This window comes from Canis lupus, chromosome 6, assembly GCF_003254725.2.
Source record: "Canis lupus dingo isolate Sandy chromosome 6, ASM325472v2, whole genome shotgun sequence".
In the NCBI taxonomy this organism is placed as follows: Eukaryota; Metazoa; Chordata; class Mammalia; order Carnivora; family Canidae; genus Canis; species Canis lupus.
Window position 1 is genome coordinate 36,604,292 of NC_064248.1, and position 21,570 is coordinate 36,625,861.

At 58.7% G+C, this 21,570-nt stretch overlaps 3 protein-coding genes across 23 annotated transcripts in view; 1 reads left to right on the top strand and 2 right to left on the bottom strand.

Moving 5' to 3' along the window:
- Positions 1-10,895, top strand: part of ANKS3 (ankyrin repeat and sterile alpha motif domain containing 3) — a 32,186-nt gene extending 21,291 nt beyond the window's left edge. For 7 of the 10 annotated variants that reach the window (XM_049110944.1, XM_049110943.1, XM_049110941.1 and 4 more), the window contains 11 exons: positions 746-904; positions 3,326-3,463; positions 3,938-4,047; positions 4,348-4,524; positions 7,915-8,039; positions 8,473-8,614; positions 9,079-9,251; positions 9,582-9,667; positions 10,110-10,184; positions 10,381-10,472; positions 10,541-10,895. In XM_049110944.1, coding sequence (XP_048966901.1) covers positions 746-904; positions 3,326-3,463; positions 3,938-4,047; positions 4,348-4,524; positions 7,915-8,039; positions 8,473-8,614; positions 9,079-9,251; positions 9,582-9,667; positions 10,110-10,184; positions 10,381-10,460 — 1,265 coding nt within the window. In that variant the 3' untranslated portion in view covers positions 10,461-10,472; positions 10,541-10,895. The other 3 variants (XM_049110942.1, XM_049110945.1, XM_049110946.1) reach the window with 3 other exon arrangements.
- A 254-nt stretch (positions 10,896-11,149) lies between these two features.
- Positions 11,150-13,668, bottom strand: NUDT16L1 (nudix hydrolase 16 like 1). Of its 3 annotated transcripts, none has more exons than XR_003124027.3 (4): positions 13,471-13,668; positions 13,045-13,375; positions 12,292-12,514; positions 11,150-11,445 (listed from the first exon to the last, which is right to left on the bottom strand). XR_003124027.3 is itself a non-coding variant. In XM_025416649.2 (4 exons), exons 1-3 carry the CDS (start codon positions 13,618-13,620, stop codon positions 12,293-12,295), a joined length of 633 nt encoding a protein of 210 aa, XP_025272434.1. In that variant the 5' UTR covers positions 13,621-13,665; the 3' UTR covers positions 11,150-11,445; position 12,292. The 3 variants fall into 3 exon arrangements, 2 of the variants coding, with proteins under 2 accessions (XP_025272434.1, XP_035573168.1); XM_025416649.2 differs by having other exon boundaries at positions 13,115-13,375; positions 13,471-13,665; XM_035717275.2 differs by lacking the exon at positions 13,045-13,375 and having other exon boundaries at positions 13,471-13,667.
- A 1,690-nt stretch (positions 13,669-15,358) lies between these two features.
- Positions 15,359-21,570, bottom strand: part of MGRN1 (mahogunin ring finger 1) — a 60,705-nt gene continuing 54,493 nt past the window's right edge. For 4 of the 10 annotated variants that reach the window (XM_049110951.1, XM_025416650.3, XM_025416656.3 and 1 more), the window contains 2 exons: positions 21,097-21,195; positions 15,359-16,937 (listed from right to left, as the gene is read on the bottom strand). In XM_049110951.1, the coding sequence (XP_048966908.1) occupies positions 16,825-16,937; positions 21,097-21,195 (212 nt within the window). In that variant the 3' untranslated portion in view covers positions 15,359-16,824. The other 6 variants (XM_025416651.3, XM_025416658.3, XM_025416657.3 and 3 more) reach the window with 4 other exon arrangements.

The following is a 21,570-nucleotide window of genomic DNA, read 5'->3' on the forward strand; positions in this document are numbered from 1 at the left end:
ACCTTCCTGGCCTCGGGATTATTTGTGATGGACTCAGCTCACAAGGGGGCGGTGGGAGGAGAGGCACCTTCAGAGTCTGAGCCACAGTGTACCAGCAGGAGAACAAGGCCTCATCAGATGGGAGCCTTATACAAATATATTCACAAATTTTGCCTTCCAGGTATGATGAAATAAGGAAAACTGTGAAAAGCTATAAGATGGTAACAGCTGTGAGCGCACTGTAAGCTCTTAGGCTATGACAGGTGGCGATGTAAAGTGCTTCCCCAGGCCCGGCCCACAGCTGGCATATGCCCCTTGTTTCCCAGGAAGTGTAGGTGGAGAACACACAGTTGTTAAGAAGCTGTGACTGATGTTGCCATATGTCTATGAGGAGACAGATCTTACTTACCATCTCAACTTAGAACAAAATTTATTTCTTTTTTTAAATATACATACTAGTTATGAAAAGTTCTGGAAGCCAGGCAAAGAGAAGAATAAGAATTAAGACTCTCCACTCATGACAACCTTTTTCAATTGAGACTCATGCTTAGTAAGCTTGCTTTCTCCCCAGATCTCCCCGTGGCCCATCTGAGCAGTGGACTGGCTCCTTATGGCATTTCTTTCTAGTGAGGTCCTGGGAAACATATTTTTTTTCTTCTTAATATGAGAAAGACAATTATGATGATTTCATTCCCATGTACTATGAGGATTAGTAAATTAGTCCATCACTGAACAAAATATCTTAATTCTGGTGTTTGGCCTGCAGAAAAATTTGAAGATCTAAGCTCTTCGGATGAATCCTGCCCTGTTCCCCAGAGACAGAAGCTCTATCGGAAAAAGGGCCTCAGCATCCATGAGGGGCCCCGAGCCTTGGCCAGGATCACAGCTATCGGACTTGGAGGCAAGATCCAGCAGCCTTGCTGTGGTGAGTGCTCCCACGTCCTGCTGGCTCTTCGGCAGTGCTCCCTGAGATGTGGCCTTGATGGGGACTGAACAGTCCTCGGCTTCTGAAATGTGGGCTACTGGGTGGGGGCTGCAGCTCACGGATTAAGAATTGATTATGGGGTGGGGGGCACCTGGGTGGCTCAGTGGTTGGGCATCTGCCTTTGGCTCAGGTCGTGATCCAGGGTCCTGGGATCGAGTTCCACTTCAAGTTTCCCACAGGGAGCCTGCTTCTCCCTCTGACTGTGTCTCTGCCTCTGTGTGTGTGTGTGTCTCTCATGAATAAATAAATAAATCTTAAAAAAAAGAATTGATTACAGAGATTGAAAGACAATCACTGGCTAGCTTCTGGTTCATCCTTTGGTTTTCCTTTCCACGGGTCATGTTGCAAATAGAACTTTTCCTCTAGCAGTGGAAATATATCAAAGCTGCAATTTCATTCATCATGTGGTAGGTCAGCTAGTGCAGGGAAAATGTTGAGGTCTGGTCTCTGTCCCCATCTCCAGCTGGAGTTGGATGTGTCTCGGGCAGTTGTTGCTCTCTTTTCTCAACATGCTGGACTTGAGAATTGTCGGATGGTACACTTGGTGGTGGGCTAGAAGTGAGTTTGTTCTCCTATTGTCAGCACTTCACATTGAGTGCAGTGCGCTTGGGGAGTGCAGGGGGTGCCAACACTCTTACCCTGGCCTGACCAAATGATCAGTGTTAGGTATGTTACATTGTCTTTGACATCTGTCACTCATTAGTGGCTGGGTCAATCCTGCCGTCTAGCAAGCCGGGTGGATGGGCCCATCTCGTGAGCAAGTACCCCTGGGCTTAGAAACTGACTTTCCCAGGGGCCTCTTGGTGGCTCAGTCAGTTGAGTGTTTACCTTTGGCTCAGGTCATGATCCTTGGGGTCCTAGAATCAAGCCCCATCTTGGGCTCCCTACTCAGCAGAGTCTTCTCCTCCCTCTGCCCCTCCACCTGCTGGTACACTTTCTCGCTGTCATAATTAAGTAAAACCTAAAAAAAGAAAAGAAAAGCAAAAGAAACCAATTTTCCCAGTTAGAGGAGACCGTGCTTTATTCAAGAGTATACAAGTAACTTGATTCCTTCCCATGACCCTTGGAAGGAATCTTAGCTGGGTTGGGAGCTCCAGGCCTACCTTTTCCCATCAGCCACAGAGGGGTGGGCTCCCTGGGCCACTGGGGAAGCTGCCCCCCAGCTGTGGGCAGGCTGCTGCAGGGTGAGAGCATGGTTGTAAGCACGTAGCTCTGGGGCACTCGGCCGGGTGGCTCTATTTTGAGTGGCAGATCTGTCTCTTGTGAGGAGTCCATGCTGCTTGTCCCACCTGAGGCATGGCGGGGGCGAAGGAAGGACAGGTCTACCCAGGGTGAGGGGGGTCATTCACTTGCGTTGCTGTACAACAGCTGCTTTTAAAAATGGAGTTCATTCAAGTTACCAAAATAATCTGGTCAAAGCCCATTTATACACGTCTTTTTATGCCCCCACAGCGGCAGAAAAAACATTCACCAAAGAATCATGCTAATTGTCCCTTAGTTGCGCCATTTCATATTTTTGGTTTTCCTCTTATACCTTGTGATATTTAAATTCTCTATATACGCATATGTTCTCTTTGCCAGCAACGAAAAAAATTTTTGAATGATAAATAGCATATGCTGATCGTAAATCTTGATAACTTCAGAAAGGTATAAAGAAGAAAATAAGTTCCACGTGAGGCCACCAGCCAGTCTCTTTTATGCAAATAAATGTACTTTCTGTGGGGGAGGCAGGGACAAAGCTGGAATTAAACCCCCCGGTGTGTCTTTTCTCCCTTTCTCTTGCAGGCAGATAAGTTCGGAGGTTATGTCACTTGGTGTTACTGCTGTTCATTTTAGCCCAGGGCCACCCACCTCCCTCTGCCCAGCCAGGTCTCTCTGGCTGGGGTTGACTGACCCGAGGAGCAGCGCCCCTCGAAGTCTCTGTGAGAAGTCACAGGGAGCACGGGGGCTGGTGTGTGAGATGTTGCCAGCTACAAGGAACACTTAGTGGTCTGGTTTTCCTTGGGCTCAGGAATCTGCCAATCCAGCTAACCGTTTCCTGCTTTGTCCACTTGGAAAAGCAACAGCATGGTGTGATGTGGGGGCGCCGGGTCAGACTGGGTGCTAGTCCTGACCCCTGGGCCCTTGCTGTGGGACACAGACTGGTCTCCACGCCCCTCAGAGTCCTTTTCCTCACCTGCAGACCGTGTGCGTGTGCTCAGGTTGCTGTGCGAGCAGATGGGGTGACGGCCAGTTAGATCCGATGCCTAAGTCCCAGCCTTCCCTCCTGCCAAAATTCCTCTGGGGCAGTTGAATTTGGAAGGAGGAATCGGCTGCCCCTCTTGTGCTCATGTGGGTTTATGTCCCCCACTCTGTCCACAGAGCAGGTGCCTCCACAGGGCTATGTCACCTTCCACAGCAGCGATGAGAACCCACTGGATGTGGGGGGCCTCTGCTACAGGGATGTCACATCCCCCATCAACGACCGGGATGGGGATAGCAGCAGCAGCAGCAGCCGGGGTATGTGTGTCCTGCCCGCCCATGCCCCAGCCCTTTACCCCCACAGCAGGAGCCCGGGTCTTGGGAGCCCCCCCCCCCTACCGCTGGAGAACAGGGGCTGGGGGGCAGGCTCCAGAGGGACCTGGATTGGAGACTGCTGAGGTGCAGCTTCTGGCCCACGGCGCATGGGTGCAGGATGTGGGGGAGTCGTTCCAAACAAGGTTGGCTCCTGGACCGGTAAGCCCTCAGGGAAATGTCTGTTGTGTTACATGTATCATTTATTCACTAGCTGTTTACTGAGTGCCCGGTGTGCCAGGCACTGCTGTAGATCAGTGAAGAAAACAGGCAGAACTCCCGTCCCGTGTTGGGGCAGGAGGGCCCGCAACAGAAGAGTGCAGTGAGCTGTTGAATATTGACGAATGCAGTAGGTGCAGGCTCTGGGGAGTCCTCGCCACTGAGACCTGGGGTCAGGTGCGCTTGTCTTCCCCTTGGCAGAAGAGCACGCCTTCTGTGCCAACCTGGGGGCCGTGAGGCGCAGCAGCAGCAGTGAGGGCCTGACGAGAGCCCCAGGAATCAGCAGTGAGGCCTCTCTGGAGAGCAATGAGGTGAAGCTTCTCTTTTCTTGATCTCCCACCTCCCTCCCCTTTCTGGGTGTTGTGCCCCTCTTCGAGAGGGCAAGTTTGGTGACAGGTACCTCGTGCATGTCACACACAGTCCTTGGCCACCCTCCGTGAGCGGTGCTTGGATCGGGGCCACATAGACCACAGTGCAAGTCACCAGGGAAGCCTCTGTGTGGCTGGTGGGGCAGTTTCACAGCAACAGTTTTGTGGCAGAGAATAGAGTGGATGCAGCTACTTTAGCTCTGGGCCCCTTAGTGTTAACTTCAGACATCTTTCTCACCACAGGATTCAGATCATGCCTGTAAAAGTTCAGTTCGCAAGCAAACTAAAAGTTATATGAAGACCAAGAATCGTTACAGCAACAGTGACAACCAGTGGCCTACCAGCACTGGGACTTCTGGGGCAGCCTGTTCCCCAGGATGCATTCCTCAGACAGAGAGGTCTCCCTATTCAGGACCCCAGGTAAGGCCGTCTGTGAAACTGGCAGTTACCCAGTGAGAAAGAGGACACTCTTCATGCTTCACGAGGCCTTTACTGTATACTTCTGGTGGGTCAGCAGGATTCAGAGAAAGCTGTGGTCATGGTTTTTCCCCAATGATCTATGATCTATGGAAGCTACTTGGGCTGAGAGGATTCCTAAAGGCTAGAAGTGCCAGTTGCAGGCTTTCTGTTTCATCGCTTTCCATAGGAGGGACCTATCTCTCCCCTTGGTTTCCATACTTGACTCAGCGTCCCTGAGCCTGGGGAGGAGAAAAACAGAACCAGTCTTACAGAGCTGCTTTCAGAAGTCAGTGACAAGATGCATCTGAAGCAGAGATAAAGTGGCATGTAATGGAAATTGCCATGTCTGCCTTCTTCATTTTGGGTCGCTCTGGCTAACCAGCTTCTCGGGGATTGCAGGTGCGGCATGGCAGCTCAACTGTTTATTGAGTTCTCCTGCCCTCTGTGGGCATAAGTGGTACAAAGATGAAAGAAGTAATTTTTTACCATTTATTTGTTAAAGTCACAGCTCTGCTGTTCACTAAGCCCCTCCACTTTTGCTGGCTTCTTGGCTTCTCCTTGTGGCCCCTCCAGGGAGCTCTGTCCACTGCCTATGTTCCCGGCTCAGTGAACAGCTACACCTTTCATTTCCTTAAACACATGTTGATGGGAGAGTGGGTGGTGGTGGTGGGATCTTAAGGCTGTTTCAGAAAGTAGGTTAAGGAAAATGGCAGAGTCAGAACCTTTGAAAATTTGCCCCTTTATTAAAGGCAATAAAAAACCTGGCAGAAATGGTCAGAATAATTTTTTGAAAACTCTGAATAAACCAAAGGCTTGGAGCAAGCTGGAAATGTTTAAGAGAAGTGGCTGAATCAGTAAGAACTGTAAACCTTATAGTTAACTTGCCTTAGTCCCATCCTCACTCCAGTGCCAGGGAAGCTGTGACAGCCGCTGGAGGAGCAGAATGGAGCTGGGTTCTTTCACTGTTTCATTCTCAAAGAATTGGCATTATTGGATGCATCTGAGGTTTTCCTAGGAGACCATGCTTACAAAACTGTATTTGATTTGACTGAGAGCCTGTCTACCCAGTATAACAAAAGCCCTCTCCTTGGAATCTGTGTGTTGAAAATAATTATAGGCACGTGTTTTAACTTTGCAGCTGCCTGAGGTGTTGGATCATAGTTGGGGCAAATAAGATTAACCACAAAGCTTAAAAGGAAGAAGTAGGGAGTGAGATGTCCATAGGAGCTTTGTAAAGCTCTGACATAATCCTAGGAACCTGGGAGGCCACACACTTGCTCAAGGCTGTGTTCTGTGTATGGTCAAGAAAGAGTTGAAAATACATCTGTGTGAACCCTGAGACTCTAGCAAGCAGCAAGTAAAGGCTAAGGGAAGGACTGTCATCTATCTGGCTGAGTGTTAAAGATGTGCCCCCTGAAGCCTACAGAGTTACTCGGCAGAGAAGGGAGACTGACTAGTCTCAGGTGTTTAAGGAAATCTGTCCAGTCCTTAGCTGACCACTAAGCTAGCCAAGGAGAGACTTCTGTGGCCACACGTGAGGGAGAACACAGACTTATAGAAAAGGCACTAAATAAATAACTTCTTTAACAAGCAGCAGCAACAGACTGTGGAGGAGGAGAATTGTTTTGGGGGTGCCTGGCTGGCTCATTTGGTGGAACATGTGACTCTTGAACTTGAGCTTGTAAGTTCAAGCCCCCTTTTAGATGTAGAGATTACTTAAAAATCTTTAAAATGTCCAATTTTCAACGAAATGACAAGATGTACAAAGAAACAAGGAGGTATGGCTGTCGACTGTAAAAAGTCAAATAACAGAAGCAGTGCCCGAGGAAGGCCAGCTGTGGGACTTCCTGGACACAGACTAGACCGGCTTTTTCAAATATGTTCAGTGAGCCCAAGGAAACCCTGTCTGGATAGAGAATATCAATAAAGTGATAGAAATAAAAACAAACCAAACAGATTCTATAGATGAAAAGTACAATGACTGAAACGATCGTGGCACGAGAGGGCCCAAAAGCAGCTGGAGGATGCAGAAGGACCCACAAACTTGATGTCAGTCAGTTGAGATTATCCCATCTGAGAAGAATGAACAGAAACCCGTGAGACACCATCAAGCAGCTAGCATATGCATAATGTTGTCCAGAGGGAGAGGTGTAGAGAAGGGCAAAAAAATGTTTCAGAAATAGACCTTCCCAGATTTGATAAAAAACATGAATCTGGGGATCCCTGGGTGGCTCAGGGATCGAGTTTAGCGCCTGCCTTTGGCACAAGCTGTGATCCTGGAGTCCCGGGATCGAGTCCCACGTCGGGCTCCCGGCATGGAGCCTGCTTCTCCCTCCTCCTGTGTCTCTGCCTCTCTCTCTCTATCATTCATAAATAAATAAATAAATCTTTAAAAAAAAAAAAAAAACATGAATCTGCAGCAGCTGTATGAACCCTAAGTAGGTTAAATGCAGATCCACACCTAGACCTAAAGAAATCAAACTGTCCAGAAACAAAAGGAGAATTGAACGGAGTGAGACGAAAGGAGTCTTTACACACCAGGAACCCCAGTAAGATTGACAGCTAATTCCCCATCAGAAACCACTGGACCGGGATCCCTGGGTGGCGCAGCGGTTTGGCGCCTGCCTTTGGCCCAGGGCGCGATCCTGGAGACCCCGGATCGAATCCCACATCGGGCTCCCGGTGCATGGAGCCTGCTTCTCCCTCTGCCTGTGTCTCTGCCTCTCCCTCTCTCTATGTGACTATCATAAATAAATAAAATTTAAAAAAAAAAAAAAAAAAAAAGAAACCACTGGACCAGGCAGCCCGGGTGGCTCAGTGGTTTAGCACCGCCTTCAGCCCAGGGCCTGATCCTGGAGACTGGGGATCGAGTCCTGCATCGGGCTCCCTGCAGGGATCCTGCTTCTCCCTTGGCCTGTGTCGGTGCCCCCCACCCCCCATGAATAAATAAAATCTTTAAAGGGGAAAAAAAAAAAACACGGGACCTAGAGGACATCTGATGACCTAGTCAAAGGAATGAGAAAAACCCTCCAGAATGCTGTATCCAAGTAAGAACTATCCTTCAGAAGTAAAGGAGAAACTAAGATGTCACACTGTCGCAGGCTAACAAAGCCAAGAGAGTTTGTGGCCACCGGACTCGCCCTCCAAGAAACTGAACGCTGTCCAAGCTGAAGTGAAGACACAGGCTCAGAGAGCCTCCGGGCTACCCATGCCGCCTGAGGGCACAGAGAGGGGGTGGCCGGGGCTCTGGGGGCCGCCAGCACTGTCCCACTGTGGAGCTTGGGGGCTGGCCGGGTTCACCCGGACGGGGCCACCCGTCCTCTGACCTGTCCCCGCTCCTGTACCCTCCAGGACCTCGCCACGCTGCTGGAGCAGATTGGGTGTCTGAAGTACCTGCAGCTGTTTGAGGAGCAGGACGTGGACCTCCGCATCTTCCTGACCCTCACTGAGAGCGACCTGAAGGAGATTGGCATCACGTGAGTGCAGAGGGGCCCTTCGTGGCCGCACCCCCGTCTCTGGCGTGAAGCTGAGCCCGCAGCTTCCCCTCATGTGGGTGGAACTAGCTGCCCTGTCTTGTCTGAGGTTCCACTTGCTTCCTATAGCAGCGTCCGCTCCAGCCCTCCAGCTGCCCCTGGCTTAGGTGCTGGAGGGCTGGGTCCTGTGGCTCCCTCAGGCTCCCCAAGCCTGGCCTGAGCCCCCTGTTCAGTGAGAACAACAGCTGGGCAGGGGAGGCCAGCCCTAGCTGGGGTCACTTCTTAGAACCATTTGTCTTCTGCCCTAGGATCCTGGGGGCCACTCTCCCCCTTCCAAGCTGGGCCCTTTCTTAAGGGACCGTCTTGGTGTAAGGACAGTCCGTGGCATCTCTACGCACACAGCAGACGTATATACTTCTCTCTATCCTCCTCGCAGGTTATTTGGGCCTAAGAGGAAGATGACCTCTGCCATTGCCCGCTGGCACAGCAGTGCCCGTCCCCCCAGCGATGCCCTGGAGTTGGCCTATGCTGACCGGCTCGAAGCTGAGATGCAGGAGCTTGCCATCCAGCTGCACAAAGTATGAGGGGGCGTGCAAGAGAGGGGTGTGGAGACGCCTGCAGTAAAGGACAGCATAGGGGGTGAGCAGGGAGGACAGATCTGCAGGGTCAGCAGGGAGAAGCAGCCAGGACAGTTAAGGGCAGAGAGCATTATTGCTGTGCAGGAGGGGAGACACATGGGCGTCTGCCTGGGAAGAAGGCTCAGGAAGGGATGGGGACTCGGGGCAGGAGCTTACATGGACACAGAAGATCAAGGGGGAGGGCAGAGAACAAGCAGCAGGCTTGGATGCCACAGGGCTTGAGGGAAGGGGCCCAAAGCAGAGGCGGCTCTGTCTGGAGACACGCGTCCCCTTCCTCCGGCCCAGTAGAGTGGGAGTTGAGAGCCGGTGGGGATGGCAGAGCCGACTGGGGCTGGCAGGACCCAACCGAGGTGGCCCTGGCCTTGAATCCCCCTGGCTCACTCACCCGCCCCATCTCCTCTCAGCGCTGTGAGGAGGTGGAGGCCATGCGAGGCCAGGTGTCGCAGGAGCAGGAGCTGCGGGCGGTGGTGGAGAGCTGCCTCCTGGAGCAGGACGGTGCCCGTGAGGACGTGCGTGCCCAGCTGCAGGAGACGTGGGCCCTGGCCCAGGACGCTGCTCTCATCTTGGACCAGCTGCGGTGAGTGGGCACCTGAGCTGCCCTGGGCCCGACCCTGAGCCACCACTGCCTCCAGATGCTTCAGCCAAGGGTTGGTTTTAGGGCCTTCTGGGGCCACTCGCTGCCATCCTCCGTTTCATTCTGGCTTTTCCTTTCTGCAGGGCAGACCCAGGCAGCAGATAGGGCCCCGCGCATCTGCATGCTGGTCCCCAAAGGCGCCTGGTGTGCTTGCCCTGAAGGCAGGGCCCCCCTGACACTCAGGGAGATGGGGTATCTGTGTCCCGCTGGGGCCGTGGGAGGCACTATTGCCCAGCCTCTCCCCTCACCAGCGCTTGGCCTTGTGTCTGGCAGAGCCTGTCAAGCCGAACTGTCAGCCAGAGTGAAGCAGGAGGTGTCCACCCGAGGGCTCCCCCTGGCCGCTGCCCTCCCCACAGCTGGTAAGAACCGTGTTCTTGCCCCGGATCACGTAGGTGCTGTCCTAGGCCTCCGGTTCCAGCTCCAGCTCTTTCCTCCACACAATCGCAGGTCCCAGAGCGAGGGTGCCCTCTCTCACCCATGTCCTCCCCGTGGTGGGGGGCAAAAGCCCTTGGGCCCTGGCTGACGCTGCTGTCCACGATCTCAAGTGATTTCTGCAGCCTATAGTTGGGGCCGCCCCAGGACAAAGCCTCCCTGTAGGCCAGGCCCCCCCCCCCTTCCACTCCCGGGGCTACTGGCAGCCAGTGCTTTGGAAAAACAGCTGGGAGGACACACTTTGGTGTAGCAAGGTCATGCAGGAAGCAACAGCTAGGTGGGTCCCCTGGTCACGGCAGCTCAGGACAGAGGGGCAGGACCTATGGTGACCACATGCATTCCAGGCCCACCTGGCTTTATGTCCCACAGACTGGCAGGCCTCCCTGCAGGCTCTGAGCCTCCCTGAGCTGTCAGGAGCACTGGAGGATCGAGTCCAGGAAATGGGTGAGTGTCCAGGAGGGCAGCCAGAGGTCTCCCACCCACTGGGGGCCACAAGGGGGGAACAGGAGGAGCCCTGCTTGGTCAGCTCCGACCCTGGGGTGGCTCCTGCCGTGTAGCCCGCTTCCCCTCACTGCCAGGCATCCCTAGGACCTTCCCTTCTCACGCTGGCAAAGCAGGAACTAACTGCTCCCATCCTCAGGGCGAGTGCTATGCTCAGTGACCCAGAGCTTGGAGAAGCTGCAGGTGCTGAACGGGAAGGAGAACTGGCGGGAGCCTTAGCTGGGAGGGACGGTGAGTGTCCCCCAGGCCCCAGGCCGGGAGAGCAGGGCACCCTGGGCAGCGGTGAGCGCCCCCTTCAGGCTTCTCTTTCCCTTCTCAGACTCTGACGTTGGGTGACTGATCCACCCTGAAGCTGTGTGCCTGGAAGACAGGAGGGCAGAGTGTGGGCGCTGCCGCAGGCCGGGCCCCACTGGGCCGGAGGATCAGGCCCCAGGAGCAGCCGGCAGAAGCAGGACAGGGCTGGGGCCAGGGCAGCAAGGCCCACACGGAGGCAGGACGAGGGCCTCCAGCCCAGAATCTGGGGGTGAGGCCCAGAGTGGGCAGGGCCCTGGGGAGAGAGGATCCCCATACACCGCAGGTGCCCCACAGAAAGGACTGGGCACCTGGGCAGCATATGTCATTTGCTGGAAAATAAAATGTGAGATTTGCTGGTCAGGGGCTCAGTTCTGGTCCCGCGACACAGTACTAACTGACAGACCAAGGGGCAAGCCATGCCGCGACCCCCACTTAAGGAACCTGGAACCTAGGCCCCTCCGTCAGGACAGAGACCACCGTGCTCAGAGCAGGGCCGACAGAGTGACCCCCTCCTGGCCCGGTCTGGCCCCGCAGCTAGGGCTGCTTCTGCTCCGATTCTACAAAAGCAACTGAAGAGTGGTGCACACCGCAGCCCCAAGGAAGGAAGAGAGGAACAAGGTACAGCTGTTTTATTTACAGAATGAAGCGCCTTTGCCCGCACGTGCTGGCCACTTCATCGAGGCTCTAAGGTGGAACAGACGCTCAGGCAGGGCCAGAGCACAGCTTTCCTTACCAGGCCAAGCAGGTATTGTGGAAACTCTGTTAGCTTCACAGAGGAGTCTTTCCAGACATATAGGGCCACAGGAGAGAGACTGCCAGTGCTGACCTTCCTGTCCGTGGCGGCTCTGCTGATGTCATTCTCCACACTCGGCCAGTGCTTCCCATGTCCTGGAGCTGCCTGCAGACTGTGCTGGAAATGGAGAAAGGGAGGCTTTCAAAGCCAAGGAAAGCAGTGAGCTGGGCTCAGCCCAGGTGCAGCCAGAAGCCCCAGAGAGAGGCCTGTGCCGGCGGCACCACAGCCACCCCAGGGAAGTGATGGCACGTCCACCTGGGCTGGGAGGCCTGTGTCCACTCCATGCCGAAAGGAGCTCTTGGGCCTGGCTCCCGCCCTTAAGGCCCCGGGGTGGGAGGGTGGGGAGAAGAGGACCCCCTGCCCCCATACACCCAGCCCCAGGCCTGTGACCAGGACCAGAGATCCACACGGAGCAGCCAAGAAGGGCCTTTCCTGTCCTCTTTCAACAACTCCAGCTACAGCTGGGCCTTATGGCCCCAACTAACCCTGGAGACTAAGTCCCAGTGAGGTGAAGGGGCCTTGAAACCTCACACTCAGGTCACACACCATAGAAAAAATTTACCAAGTAAGGCTAACAACCACCAATATTAACAGTAGGACATCCTGAGCCGAGCCAGCTTCTCGGCCGCGGGGCTGGCTGGTGACAGGACTCCGGGCAGCTCCACAAGAATAAACCGACTTTTCAGTGGTCTGTGTCCATCTACCCACCCCGATAAATGGGTGATACATCCACCAACCCAACTCCTGTGGAGGAGAGTTTGAGCCTTAGGGTAGGAGAGGATGTCCTGAGCCACAACTGACCAGGGTGGCTTCCCCGTAATCTGGCTGCCACCCTGTGGCTGCTCCGGGCAGGGGAGGACGAGATGCCCCCTTGCCCGGTGCAGCCAGGATACGGTGTAAGTGCACGCACGGGAGACACTCTCCCAGGAGTTTAGGGCAAGAGACACTCCACATAGACCCAACCTCAGGAGGAAGATGGGAGGAGCTTCTCCAGGGCTTTCTTCTGCTTCTCGGTGGCAGCAGCCAAGGCCTCAGCCAGCTTCTCCTCAGGCATCATGTTGAGCACCTTGAGAGCGAAGAGCAGCTGGTACTTGGCGGTGCTGGTAAAGGCGTTGCTCAGGAAGTTGGGAAAGCCACCGACTCGGTCCTTCTGGGTGTAAAGGGGGACTCGCACAAGCCCCAGCACCTGCACGGAGAGGAGACGGGAGTGGGCCCGGGACCCCCACCCATGGTTCGGCCCTAGCAGAGGGGCAGCCAGATTGCAGAGGCTGTAATGAGAGGCCCCGCAGGGTCTGGTGAGGCGGCAGCGAGCGGGGCCCTGGGAGCGGTGCGGCCCCTCTGCCCCAGGCGAGTGTCAGAGCCGACCCCATGCACCTTCCGCCCTCTGCTGCACTCCAGTCCCAGCCCCCGTCCGCTGGCAGGAGGTCCCCGGCTCACACCCCATGCTCCCCCTTCACAGGTGCCTCCCGGCCCCCCGGAACCATAACAACCATGAGATCCCGGCCCGTCCCCCCGCCCCCCGCAGGCACCACCCCAGCCCATCCCCCCACCGATCCCACTCCCCACTCCCAGGATTGGCAATGGCAGGCAGCAAGGCAGATGGAACACAGCCCCGAGGGAACCCCAGCCCCGGCCCCCCGTCCCTCTGCCCGCCCCAAGGCTGCACAGCGACACCCCGCCCAGCCCGGCCAGGGGACCCTCCGGGGGACGTGTTACCCATCGGTGCCTTCCGCGGGGCCAGAGCCAAACCCCGGGGCGGGGGGCGGGGCCCGGGCGGCGGCCCCACCTCCAGGCCGTGGTCGCGCGAGTGCACCGCGCTGATCTCCACGGCGTGCAGCTGCTCCAGCGTCAGCTGCCGTGCGTACAGGTGCGCCACGACGCGGTGCGGGCCCTCGGTCAGGTGGGAGCTCAGGTAGTCGGCCTCGGTGAGGCGCAGGCAGCCCAGGCCCAGGCCCAGCACCCGGTTCAGACCGTCCTCCAGAGACCAGAAGCGCCGGTCCACGAAGCCCCCGGGAAAGCCCAGCAGCCCGTCGAAGCGCATCTGCATCTGCAAGGAGCGCGGGTCACGGGCGCGGGGGGAGCGGCGCCCCGTCCCCGTCCCCGCCGCCCGCCTGCCCGCCCGCCGCCCGCCCGCGTCCTCACCAGCACCGAGAAGCGCATGGGGATGCGGCCGAACAGCTGCCCGGGGTTGGCGGCGTACAGCATGGCGTGGCACGAGTGGCTCCAGCCCGGCCCCAGGCGCATGGCCTCCACCCGGCTGATCTGCTTCAGCTCCGGCACCGCCGCCGACATCTTGACACGACCCCGCCGCGGCCGGAGCGCCGCCGCTTAAGTGCATGCGCGGCCCCGCCCCTGCCGCGCCCGGCCAATCCGCGGGCCGCCGCGCCCCGGCCCCGCCCCCCCGCCGCGCCGGCGCGTCCTTGCGGCGCCGAAGGGGCGTGTGCAAAGGGCGGGGCCGCGCTCGCCCCGGGCCCCGGGACCGCGGCGCCCGAGCTCCGCCCAGGCCAGCCGGGCCCGTGCATCCTCCCAGTCGGACCAAGTGCGGTGCAGGTGTCAGGGCGCCCCGCGCCGGGGCAGGACCGGGGCGGGGCCGGGGCGCCAGCCCGCAGCCCCGTCCCGGCGTGCACAGCAGGAAGCCCCGCGGGCGCCGCCCGGGTCGGGGGGTGGCAGCGTCCCCGAGGGGGCCCGCTCAGGGCCCGCCCAGACCTCTGCTTCCTCTCGGGGCGGGCGCGGAGCCGCGGGCCGGAGGGGCCACACCCGCACCCCGGGGTGGGCGCCCAGGGCCGGGCAGGGACCGGGCGAGCGCTGCGGGGACCCACGGGCCCCGCGGTCAGGCCTCCCACGGGCGGCCGCGGCTGGCAGGGGCAGGAGGCAGAGGGGAGGCTCTGCACGCCCCAGCCCCACGCGGCTCTGGCCCGTTGGCGGGAGCGCAGAGGGCTGAGCGCCTGCCTTGGGCTCTTGGGCTCCGGGCTCGGTCCCGGGGTCCCGGGGTCCCGGATCAAGTCCCGCATCGGGCTCCTTGCGGGAGCGGCCTTCCCCCTCCTCCTGTCTCTTCCTGTGTCTTTCCTGAATAATATATACAATCTTAGGGAAAGAAATGCCGAGGGAGCCGCTGCGATGCAGGGCGGAGGATGGCAGCCTGCTTCGGGGCATCATGGACCAGCTGGCAGAGGACAGCGGTGTCCCCACTGAGGTCCCGAGTCGGGGGGACAGTGCGGCCCGGGCCTCGGGCACCAGCTACTTTCCCTCCTGGGGGCCGCTCGCTGGGCCGGGGCCTCTAATCCATTCCGCACGACAGCCGGAGAGAGCCGGACAAAAACCGCTGACTGTACCCAGAATAAAACTCCGTCCCCACGAGGCCCTGCGGCACCTGCACTCCCCACCCCTCTATTCTGATACTCCAGCGACCAGAGCCACCAGGGCTCAGCGGTCACACAGGCTCACTCTGGCCCCAGGGCCTCTTTTTGCACTTGCTGTGCCGGCTGCCCAGGCACCCTCCAGGGCTCAGACGAAACGCCTCCTTGGAGAAGCCCTCCTCCACCACCTGGGAAGCACCCCATGTAGCTCCAGCATGTCACCAGCTGACTTCCCCAGTCACCAAGCCTGGGGCGGCTCTGATTACCTGCTCAGTGTCACTGCCTAGGACACAGACTCGCAGCGGCCTGCACCTTGCCTGGGTGGGCCCTCCCGCACCCCAGCACAGGGGTGCCCAGTAAGGATCTGCGGGAGGGATCAGTGACCAAGACAAGGAGCCCATTGCTCAGAGGGCAGGCCGCGTCCCCAGAGTGCGCTTCGCCCCGACCCAGAGTCGGCACAATGACCACAGTTGTGATAAGCAGCAGCTCGCGTGCCTCACATACCATGTCATGCACGCTCGCCCTCTTCAAGTCACGTGTCACTGACCTCACACCCAGAAGTGGGGGCCACAGCCACACGTCAGAGCTGCCGTGAGCCACTCGCTGTCCCGCCTCCAGACCAAGGAACTGCGGATGTCCCTTGGTGCAATGCGCAGAGGAAGGAGCGGACCAGATATTGCTGCAGGATTTTATTACTATAAATATACAGTAAAAACGAACAAAAACTAGCCAATCAGAGTACGTCAAATGATAGCACATGTAGTCCAAGGCCAGTCTGCATCCCGGCCTTCAAACAGATTACTGGCACCAATACCAATGGCAAGAGGCCAGGGTTGGCGGGGGGGGGGGGGGGGGGGGCGGGCGGGCGCGGCCAGCCCACGCATGGGCCTGCACTTGGGGCGTGCACTCGGGCGTGTGCCCCCAATGTGTACGCAGGCGGGGAGGCGGGGTACGAGTGGTGGGGAAAGAGCTGGCCTGAGCCCGGAGAGCTGCGGGTAGGCAGCGCTCTGCTCCCAGGCTCCCCTGGAGAGAAGACGAGTCCTCTCCTGCTGGTTTCTCCCTGGCACCCAGCCGGACGAGCCACAGGGAGGGTGCTGGGGTGGGGCACAGGACCCCACGGACTGCTGGCTGCCCCAGACCTGTCCTTCCCAGGGTGGCTCCTGAGGAAGTGGCCCTCTGCACCCCCGCCCCAGGGAGCTGTGCAGCCCCCTTCACCTGTCTGTTGCCTAAGAAGTTTTGCTTTAAAAACAAAAGCAAGGTCACCTCAGATGGGATGTGCCATGTGCCTCCCCCAGGCAGGTCCACCACGGGGACCCCAGACAGGCTAGGTCAAAGAGAAACCAAGTGACATTCCAGGGGTAAAGAGGGAGTGGGGACTGCTCAGATCCCTCCCTGGGGCACTAGCCCAGCAGAGGGACCTGCCACATGGGCACTGCCGCTTCAGAGAAGGTGCGGGAAAGAGAGGGCCGGGCGCTCCGCCACCGACGGCCGCAGATGGCCTGTGTTCAGCGCCTGTGCCCCTAGGTCGGGGGGTGGGGGAGTTTGGGGGGCAGCCCCGCCCCCGACTGGCCCGGGAAGGGGAAGCAGCAGCAGAGGGCACAGACAGGCTGCCAAGGACATAGGCGCGCGCAGGGGGTTGGGGACAGGCACTGTTTCCTTCACTGAGTGTGACTCAGCCCCCACTTCCTTCCGTCTTCCGGCAACAAGGCCCCTGTGACATCTCCCGGGAGGGTAACTCCTCACCCACCAATACACTTTTCTTCTGAGAATTTGGGTTGAGTTCTTGGGATGTCAGGGCCCCAAGAGCTGGGGTGCTCGGAGAAGCTGATCCAGGCTGCACGTGGGTGGTCAGCCACCAGGCCCGGCCACTCAGCCAACGGGGCGGGCAGGGGAGACCCCAGAACAGAAAGCTGCAGTCCTTCATCTTGTACCATTTACAAATACATCAACTGTAGAAAAAGGAATTTGTCAGAGGAGACCGTCCACTGTGCTCTTCGATCAAGGGTCGGATGGCCCCTTGGAGCCAGTGGCCACGCAGAGCGTGCAAGACGGGAGAGGCCAGGGGTCACGCTGGAATCTGGCGGCCCCTCGGCAGAGTCTGGGGAGCTAGGCGCTCCACGCCGCCAGCCTGGCCAGGCTCTCAGAGTGGGGTCAGCTCAGTGGCCCCAGGGTCAGGACTGGGGCCACCAAGCACAGGCCGGGGTGGGCCAGTGGTACGGAGGCTGTGGGGCGGCTCCATGGAGGTGGACCATCCTGCAGGCAGGAGCAGAGGGAGAAGCGGTCACGCTGGGCCAAGTTGCCCACCTCATCCGTCCCGCTCAGTGTCTGCCGACCGTGCCCCCCCTTCCCGGGGGTAGGGCCACCCAGAGCCCCGGAAGTGCAGCCAGGCCACCCAGAGCCCCGGAAGTGCAGCCCCAGCGAAGTAAGGGCGGCCTGTCTCTCTGGGAGCACATCCAGGACACTGGCACTAGCCGATGCCCCAGAGTAGAATGTAACGGGGCGCCGTGCGTCCTGCCCCCGGGTCTCCCCCTCGCCTGGTCCGGGCTTCCGGGGACGTGACCAGCGCTGTGGTCACCACTGAGGCCAGGACGCAGGCCCCGCGTGCGCGTCACGCTCAGAGGGTCCCCGGAGCCCCTCCCGCCTTCTTCAGAGGCCCCTTCCGCCACGATCGCGCTGCTGCCCCCGATGCCTCGAGGCGCTCTGTCCCTGGACCCAGCGTGCACCCCAGGGCGTGGGTGCGGCTGTGACACAGGCCTGCAGTGGCGAGCGACCGGCACAACTGTCAGGGCCACAGAGGGACGGCTGCCGGCCGCCCGCCCCCGGACACGGGCTCCGTCACATAGCAAACCAAGGAGCGGAGCCCTCTGCCACCTGTCACCTGTGACACAGACCCCGAGGGGGACAAACTGTTTTCTTAGGGTCTGTGGCTTCGTGCAGGGCGTCAGCTGTGCTATGCAGCCCGCAGGCAAAACCGCTCTCTGCAGCTCAGCCTGACCTCTGTGTACTGTCTACTTCTGGAAGTTTCACCTAGATCACAACACTCAACATCCACTCACATGGAGGCCGGAGCCGACTTTATAAAAGCGTTGGGCCCTATTTGAACAGAGGGGAAGATTCGTCAGACGAAACATTCAAGGAGGACAGGAGAGGTTTGTGCGGGGACACAAGAGCAGCTGTCATGAGTGGACAGACACCGAAGCTCAGGACGGCTGGCCTGCAGGAGGGCCGCACAGCAGCCTGGGGCGCGTCTCCCAGCAGGGCTGCCAGGACGGCCGGAGTCCGGCTGCAGCGCCCCAGCCCACACGCGTCTGGGAAAGCACGGGCCACCGAAGGCACCAGGTCCTCCATGGCCAGACTTCCCAGAGCCGCTACCATCATGTGAAGAAGGGAAGAGGGTCTTAAACACACTGGCCGGTTTTGCTGGTGCTCTTGGAACCACCTGCCAAGGTCACCCAGGTGGAGGGCATCTCCTGCTCAGGCCAAGGGTCAACCTCACATGGCCTCCTAACAGGCTGATTTCAGCATGTGCTGGTGTTCTGGAAGGTTCCACAGGCAGGCTGGGGAACAGGCTAATCAGCAGCAACAGGGGGGTGGGGTCTCAGCAAGGGCTAAGTCACCATTCCTGGGATTCTAAAGGCTAGAATAGAAAAGCGTGGCTGGGCCACTGAGTCCAGACAGAAAAAGTCCACCGATGTCAGACCCCCCAGGACCACCTCTTCGGGGTGAAGGTGTAGCACGTTTGGAGAGCTCTGGATTCAGAATCCAGGACCCCAGGGAAGACATGGACGTGGAAGAAACCCAGAAAAGGGGCAGGAACCCCCAGGAAGGGAGTAGGAGAGGGAGAGGCAGCTGGTCCTGCTCCAGCACGGTCAGGGACGCCCCTCAGAGCCACCCCACAACACGTACGAAGGCGATCACGTACCAGCTTACTCCTCTATACCAACAGAGCAGGAGTCAGGCCCCAGGGCTGTGCGGAGGAGGAGAGAAGCTCAGTTAGCAAAGCACTCACACAGACAGCACATCCCGCAGCAAATGCACTGCTTCAGGACGAGATGCCCCGGGGGGACACATGAGACACGATGCCCACACAGACCAATGTGCCAAAACAAAGGAGAACTGGGCCACAGTGCAACGCAGAGGCGCTCAGCCCGGAGAAGCACTCACAGGGCAGGGCCTGGGGCAGGCGGGGCTCACCTGGCGGAGGGTGGACCCAGGGAGGGGCCCCCCGCCCCCCAGGCTCGCCGCTTCCAGCATCCAGGTTCCCTCGCCCGACCTCCTTATCCCCCCACCCACAGTAAGAACCTAATGTTCGCTCAACTGTGCCCATCCACCAGGGGACAGCCGTGCAGCTGTTACCAAGAATGAACACACCCATGTGCTCGTTCCCGCTCTTGAACACATGCATGTGGGAAAGACGTTTAGGATCTCTGCTGAGCAAGAGCCAGTAGCAGGAGAAAAGGTTCTGGCACGGGAATAAAGGAAGACAGGTACACATATGCTTGTAAAGGTGTGCACGTCTGTGAGGACCCCGGCCTCCCCCTGCCCCGCCAGGTACAGTCGGCAGCGCTCGTGAGGACCGGGCTCCAGATGCTAACCCACGAGGCACCCGTGCAGGGGGGCACAACCAGGTGAGTCGCGGGCCCCAGAGCTGCCTCCTTATGCCCCGTGGCCGGACACTGCCTTCTGCTGCCCCCGAACACGGATTTCCGCCTCTCCTTTATCACCTGCACAGCCAACGTGCTTCCCGCCCCCTCCGTGGAGCTGAAGGTGGCCACGTCACTGGCCTAGGGTAGGGGTGACAGAGCCAGAGAGCCTGGTGTCACCTGTGGGCAGAGCCCAGCGGCTGCGGCCTGTCCTGACCTGCAGACACGCTGGCAGCGAGGGGGTAGCACTGCCGGGGGGGCGGGGGGGTCCAAGGTGCCTCCTCAACCATAGGACCACAACTCCCACTCGTGGTTCTAGGAAGTCCCTCTATGGGCTCTCCCCATCCCCCCAAGCTTGTAATTATAAGGAAATCCTTGAAGTTCCTTGAAAGAACTTACTGGAATTGTGTTACTCTATGGAATACTGGTCCTAGGCATGGCTTTCACCCATGGGTCTCTCTGGGTAGGCCCCCGAGTGCGGATAAACATATGACCCTGCCTTCCTACACCTGGTGACGGGCCACCCTCTGGGCTATAGGGACCCTGTCTGCACAGGCCACTGCTTGTCCAGCTGGGGCGGGTGGGACAAGAGACACCTTCACACCAAAGCACATCACAGCCAGGCCCGAGGCACAGGTCAGGTCACCGGGAACTGAGCAGCAGTGAGTCCTGGGGCAGGCGGGGGGCAAAGGTCTTCCTAGCCACAAGGCAGGAGCCTGACTTTCTGAGGGCACCGTGGCTATTTATCTTCATATCGGACCTTAGATGGTATCTTAACAGGCAGCAGGCACAAGTCTCAGAGCCCCAAGTCCTGTCCCCCATCTCTGGAGCTTAGTACTTCAAGCTGAGGATCTTGACCCTGAGGAGCAGAGAGAGGAGCTGGAGGCGGGGGACAGAGGCCTCTGGAAATTGGGCCAGAGGGACACCTGGGTGGCTCAGTGGTTGAGCATCTGCCTTCAGCCCAGGGTGTGATCCCAGGGTCCTGGGATCGAGTCCTGCATCGGGTTCCCCGCAGGGAGCCTGCTTCTCCCTCTGCCTGTGTCTCTGCCTCTTCCTCTGTGTCTCTCATGAATAGACAAATACATCTTTAAAAACAAAAAGAAAAAAAAAAAAGGGAAAGGGGGCAGAGCAATAAGACCTCTCCCCACTGCCCTTGGGCCTTGCAGGCGCCTGGCCCCACCCGTCCTCCCAGCACCGGCCTGGGATGCACGGCTTCACCTGCACCCTGTGAGCACTCATCGGCCCCCCAGGCAGGTGGTAGAGGGCTGGGGGCCAGCATCAGGCCCCGGCGTGCAGCTTTCTGTCTATAGCTCCCTGGGCAGAGGCCCTGCTGCTGGGGCACCCAAACAGGGCCTGCTGTACCCACGGACGAAGGAAGAGTGGGAGATTCCAGTGGGACTAGGTCTGCCCACCGGGCCCAAGCAGGAGATGGAGAGAAGGACCAGCTTCTCCTGCCTTCCCGACACAGACCTGGCTCCAGGGTGCAAAGGGGCCTCAGGCACAGGCTCTGCACCAAAGAGTCTCAGCGGAGGGTGGGGGGCTGTAGAGCCGGGGCCTGGCTGTGCTTTGGGGTTGACAGAAGGAATATGGGCAAAGCCAGGGAGACACCTGGGCTCCCAACAGGCCAGCCCCTCCCTAAGCAGTCAGAGCAGACCCCTAGCTCCACGGGGATAGTCACCGCACTGCCCCCTGGCCCGGTGGGCCCCAAGGTCCATGCGATGGTGACAGTACACCACACTCCCCCCAGTTCAGCTGCCGAATGCTGTTACCTGGCAGGTAGATATCAGCTGGCAGGCGGGGCTGGCCATGGCTGCAGGGCTCAGGGCTGCCGTCCTGTAGGACGTTCTCGATGGACGGCACTCGGCTCCCTGCAGAGGAGAGGGCAGGTCAGAGGCCCAGAGGCAGAAGGTGGCCACTGTCCCTCTGGTCAGGACCCCCAGGAGCCTGTCTTTCCTGCCTAAGGGCTCTGCAGCCACTGGGGGCCAGACCCTACCCTGACACCCTCCTCCGCCCTCTAGGCCTGAGAGGCAAAGGTTTGCTTTTCTTTACTACCCTTCTCTCCCAACTCCAGCTCGGGGCTTCTGTTTTTCATTATAAACACATTATATGGGATCCCTGGGTGGCGCAGCAGTTTAGCGCCTGCCTTTGGCCCAGGGCGCGATCCTAGAGACCCGGGATCGAATCCCACATCGGGCTCCCGGTGCATGGAGCCTGCTTCTCTCTCTGCCTGTGTCTCTGCCCCT

What these genes read in the sequence shown, in the direction of transcription:
- NUDT16L1 (XM_025416649.2), bottom strand. Translation starts at nt 13,620, where the DNA reads ATGTCGGCGGCGGTGCCGGAGCTGAAGCAGATCAGCCGGGTGGAGGCC. An exon ending in CCATGCGCTTCTCGGTGCTG is followed by an intron (nt 13,376 to 13,470) that starts GTGAGGACGCGG and finishes CGCTCCTTGCAG; the next exon opens with ATGCAGATGCGCTTCGACGG. An exon ending in CGCGCGACCACGGCCTGGAG is followed by an intron (nt 12,515 to 13,114) that starts GTGGGGCCGCCG and finishes CTCTCCGTGCAG; the next exon opens with GTGCTGGGGCTTGTGCGAGT.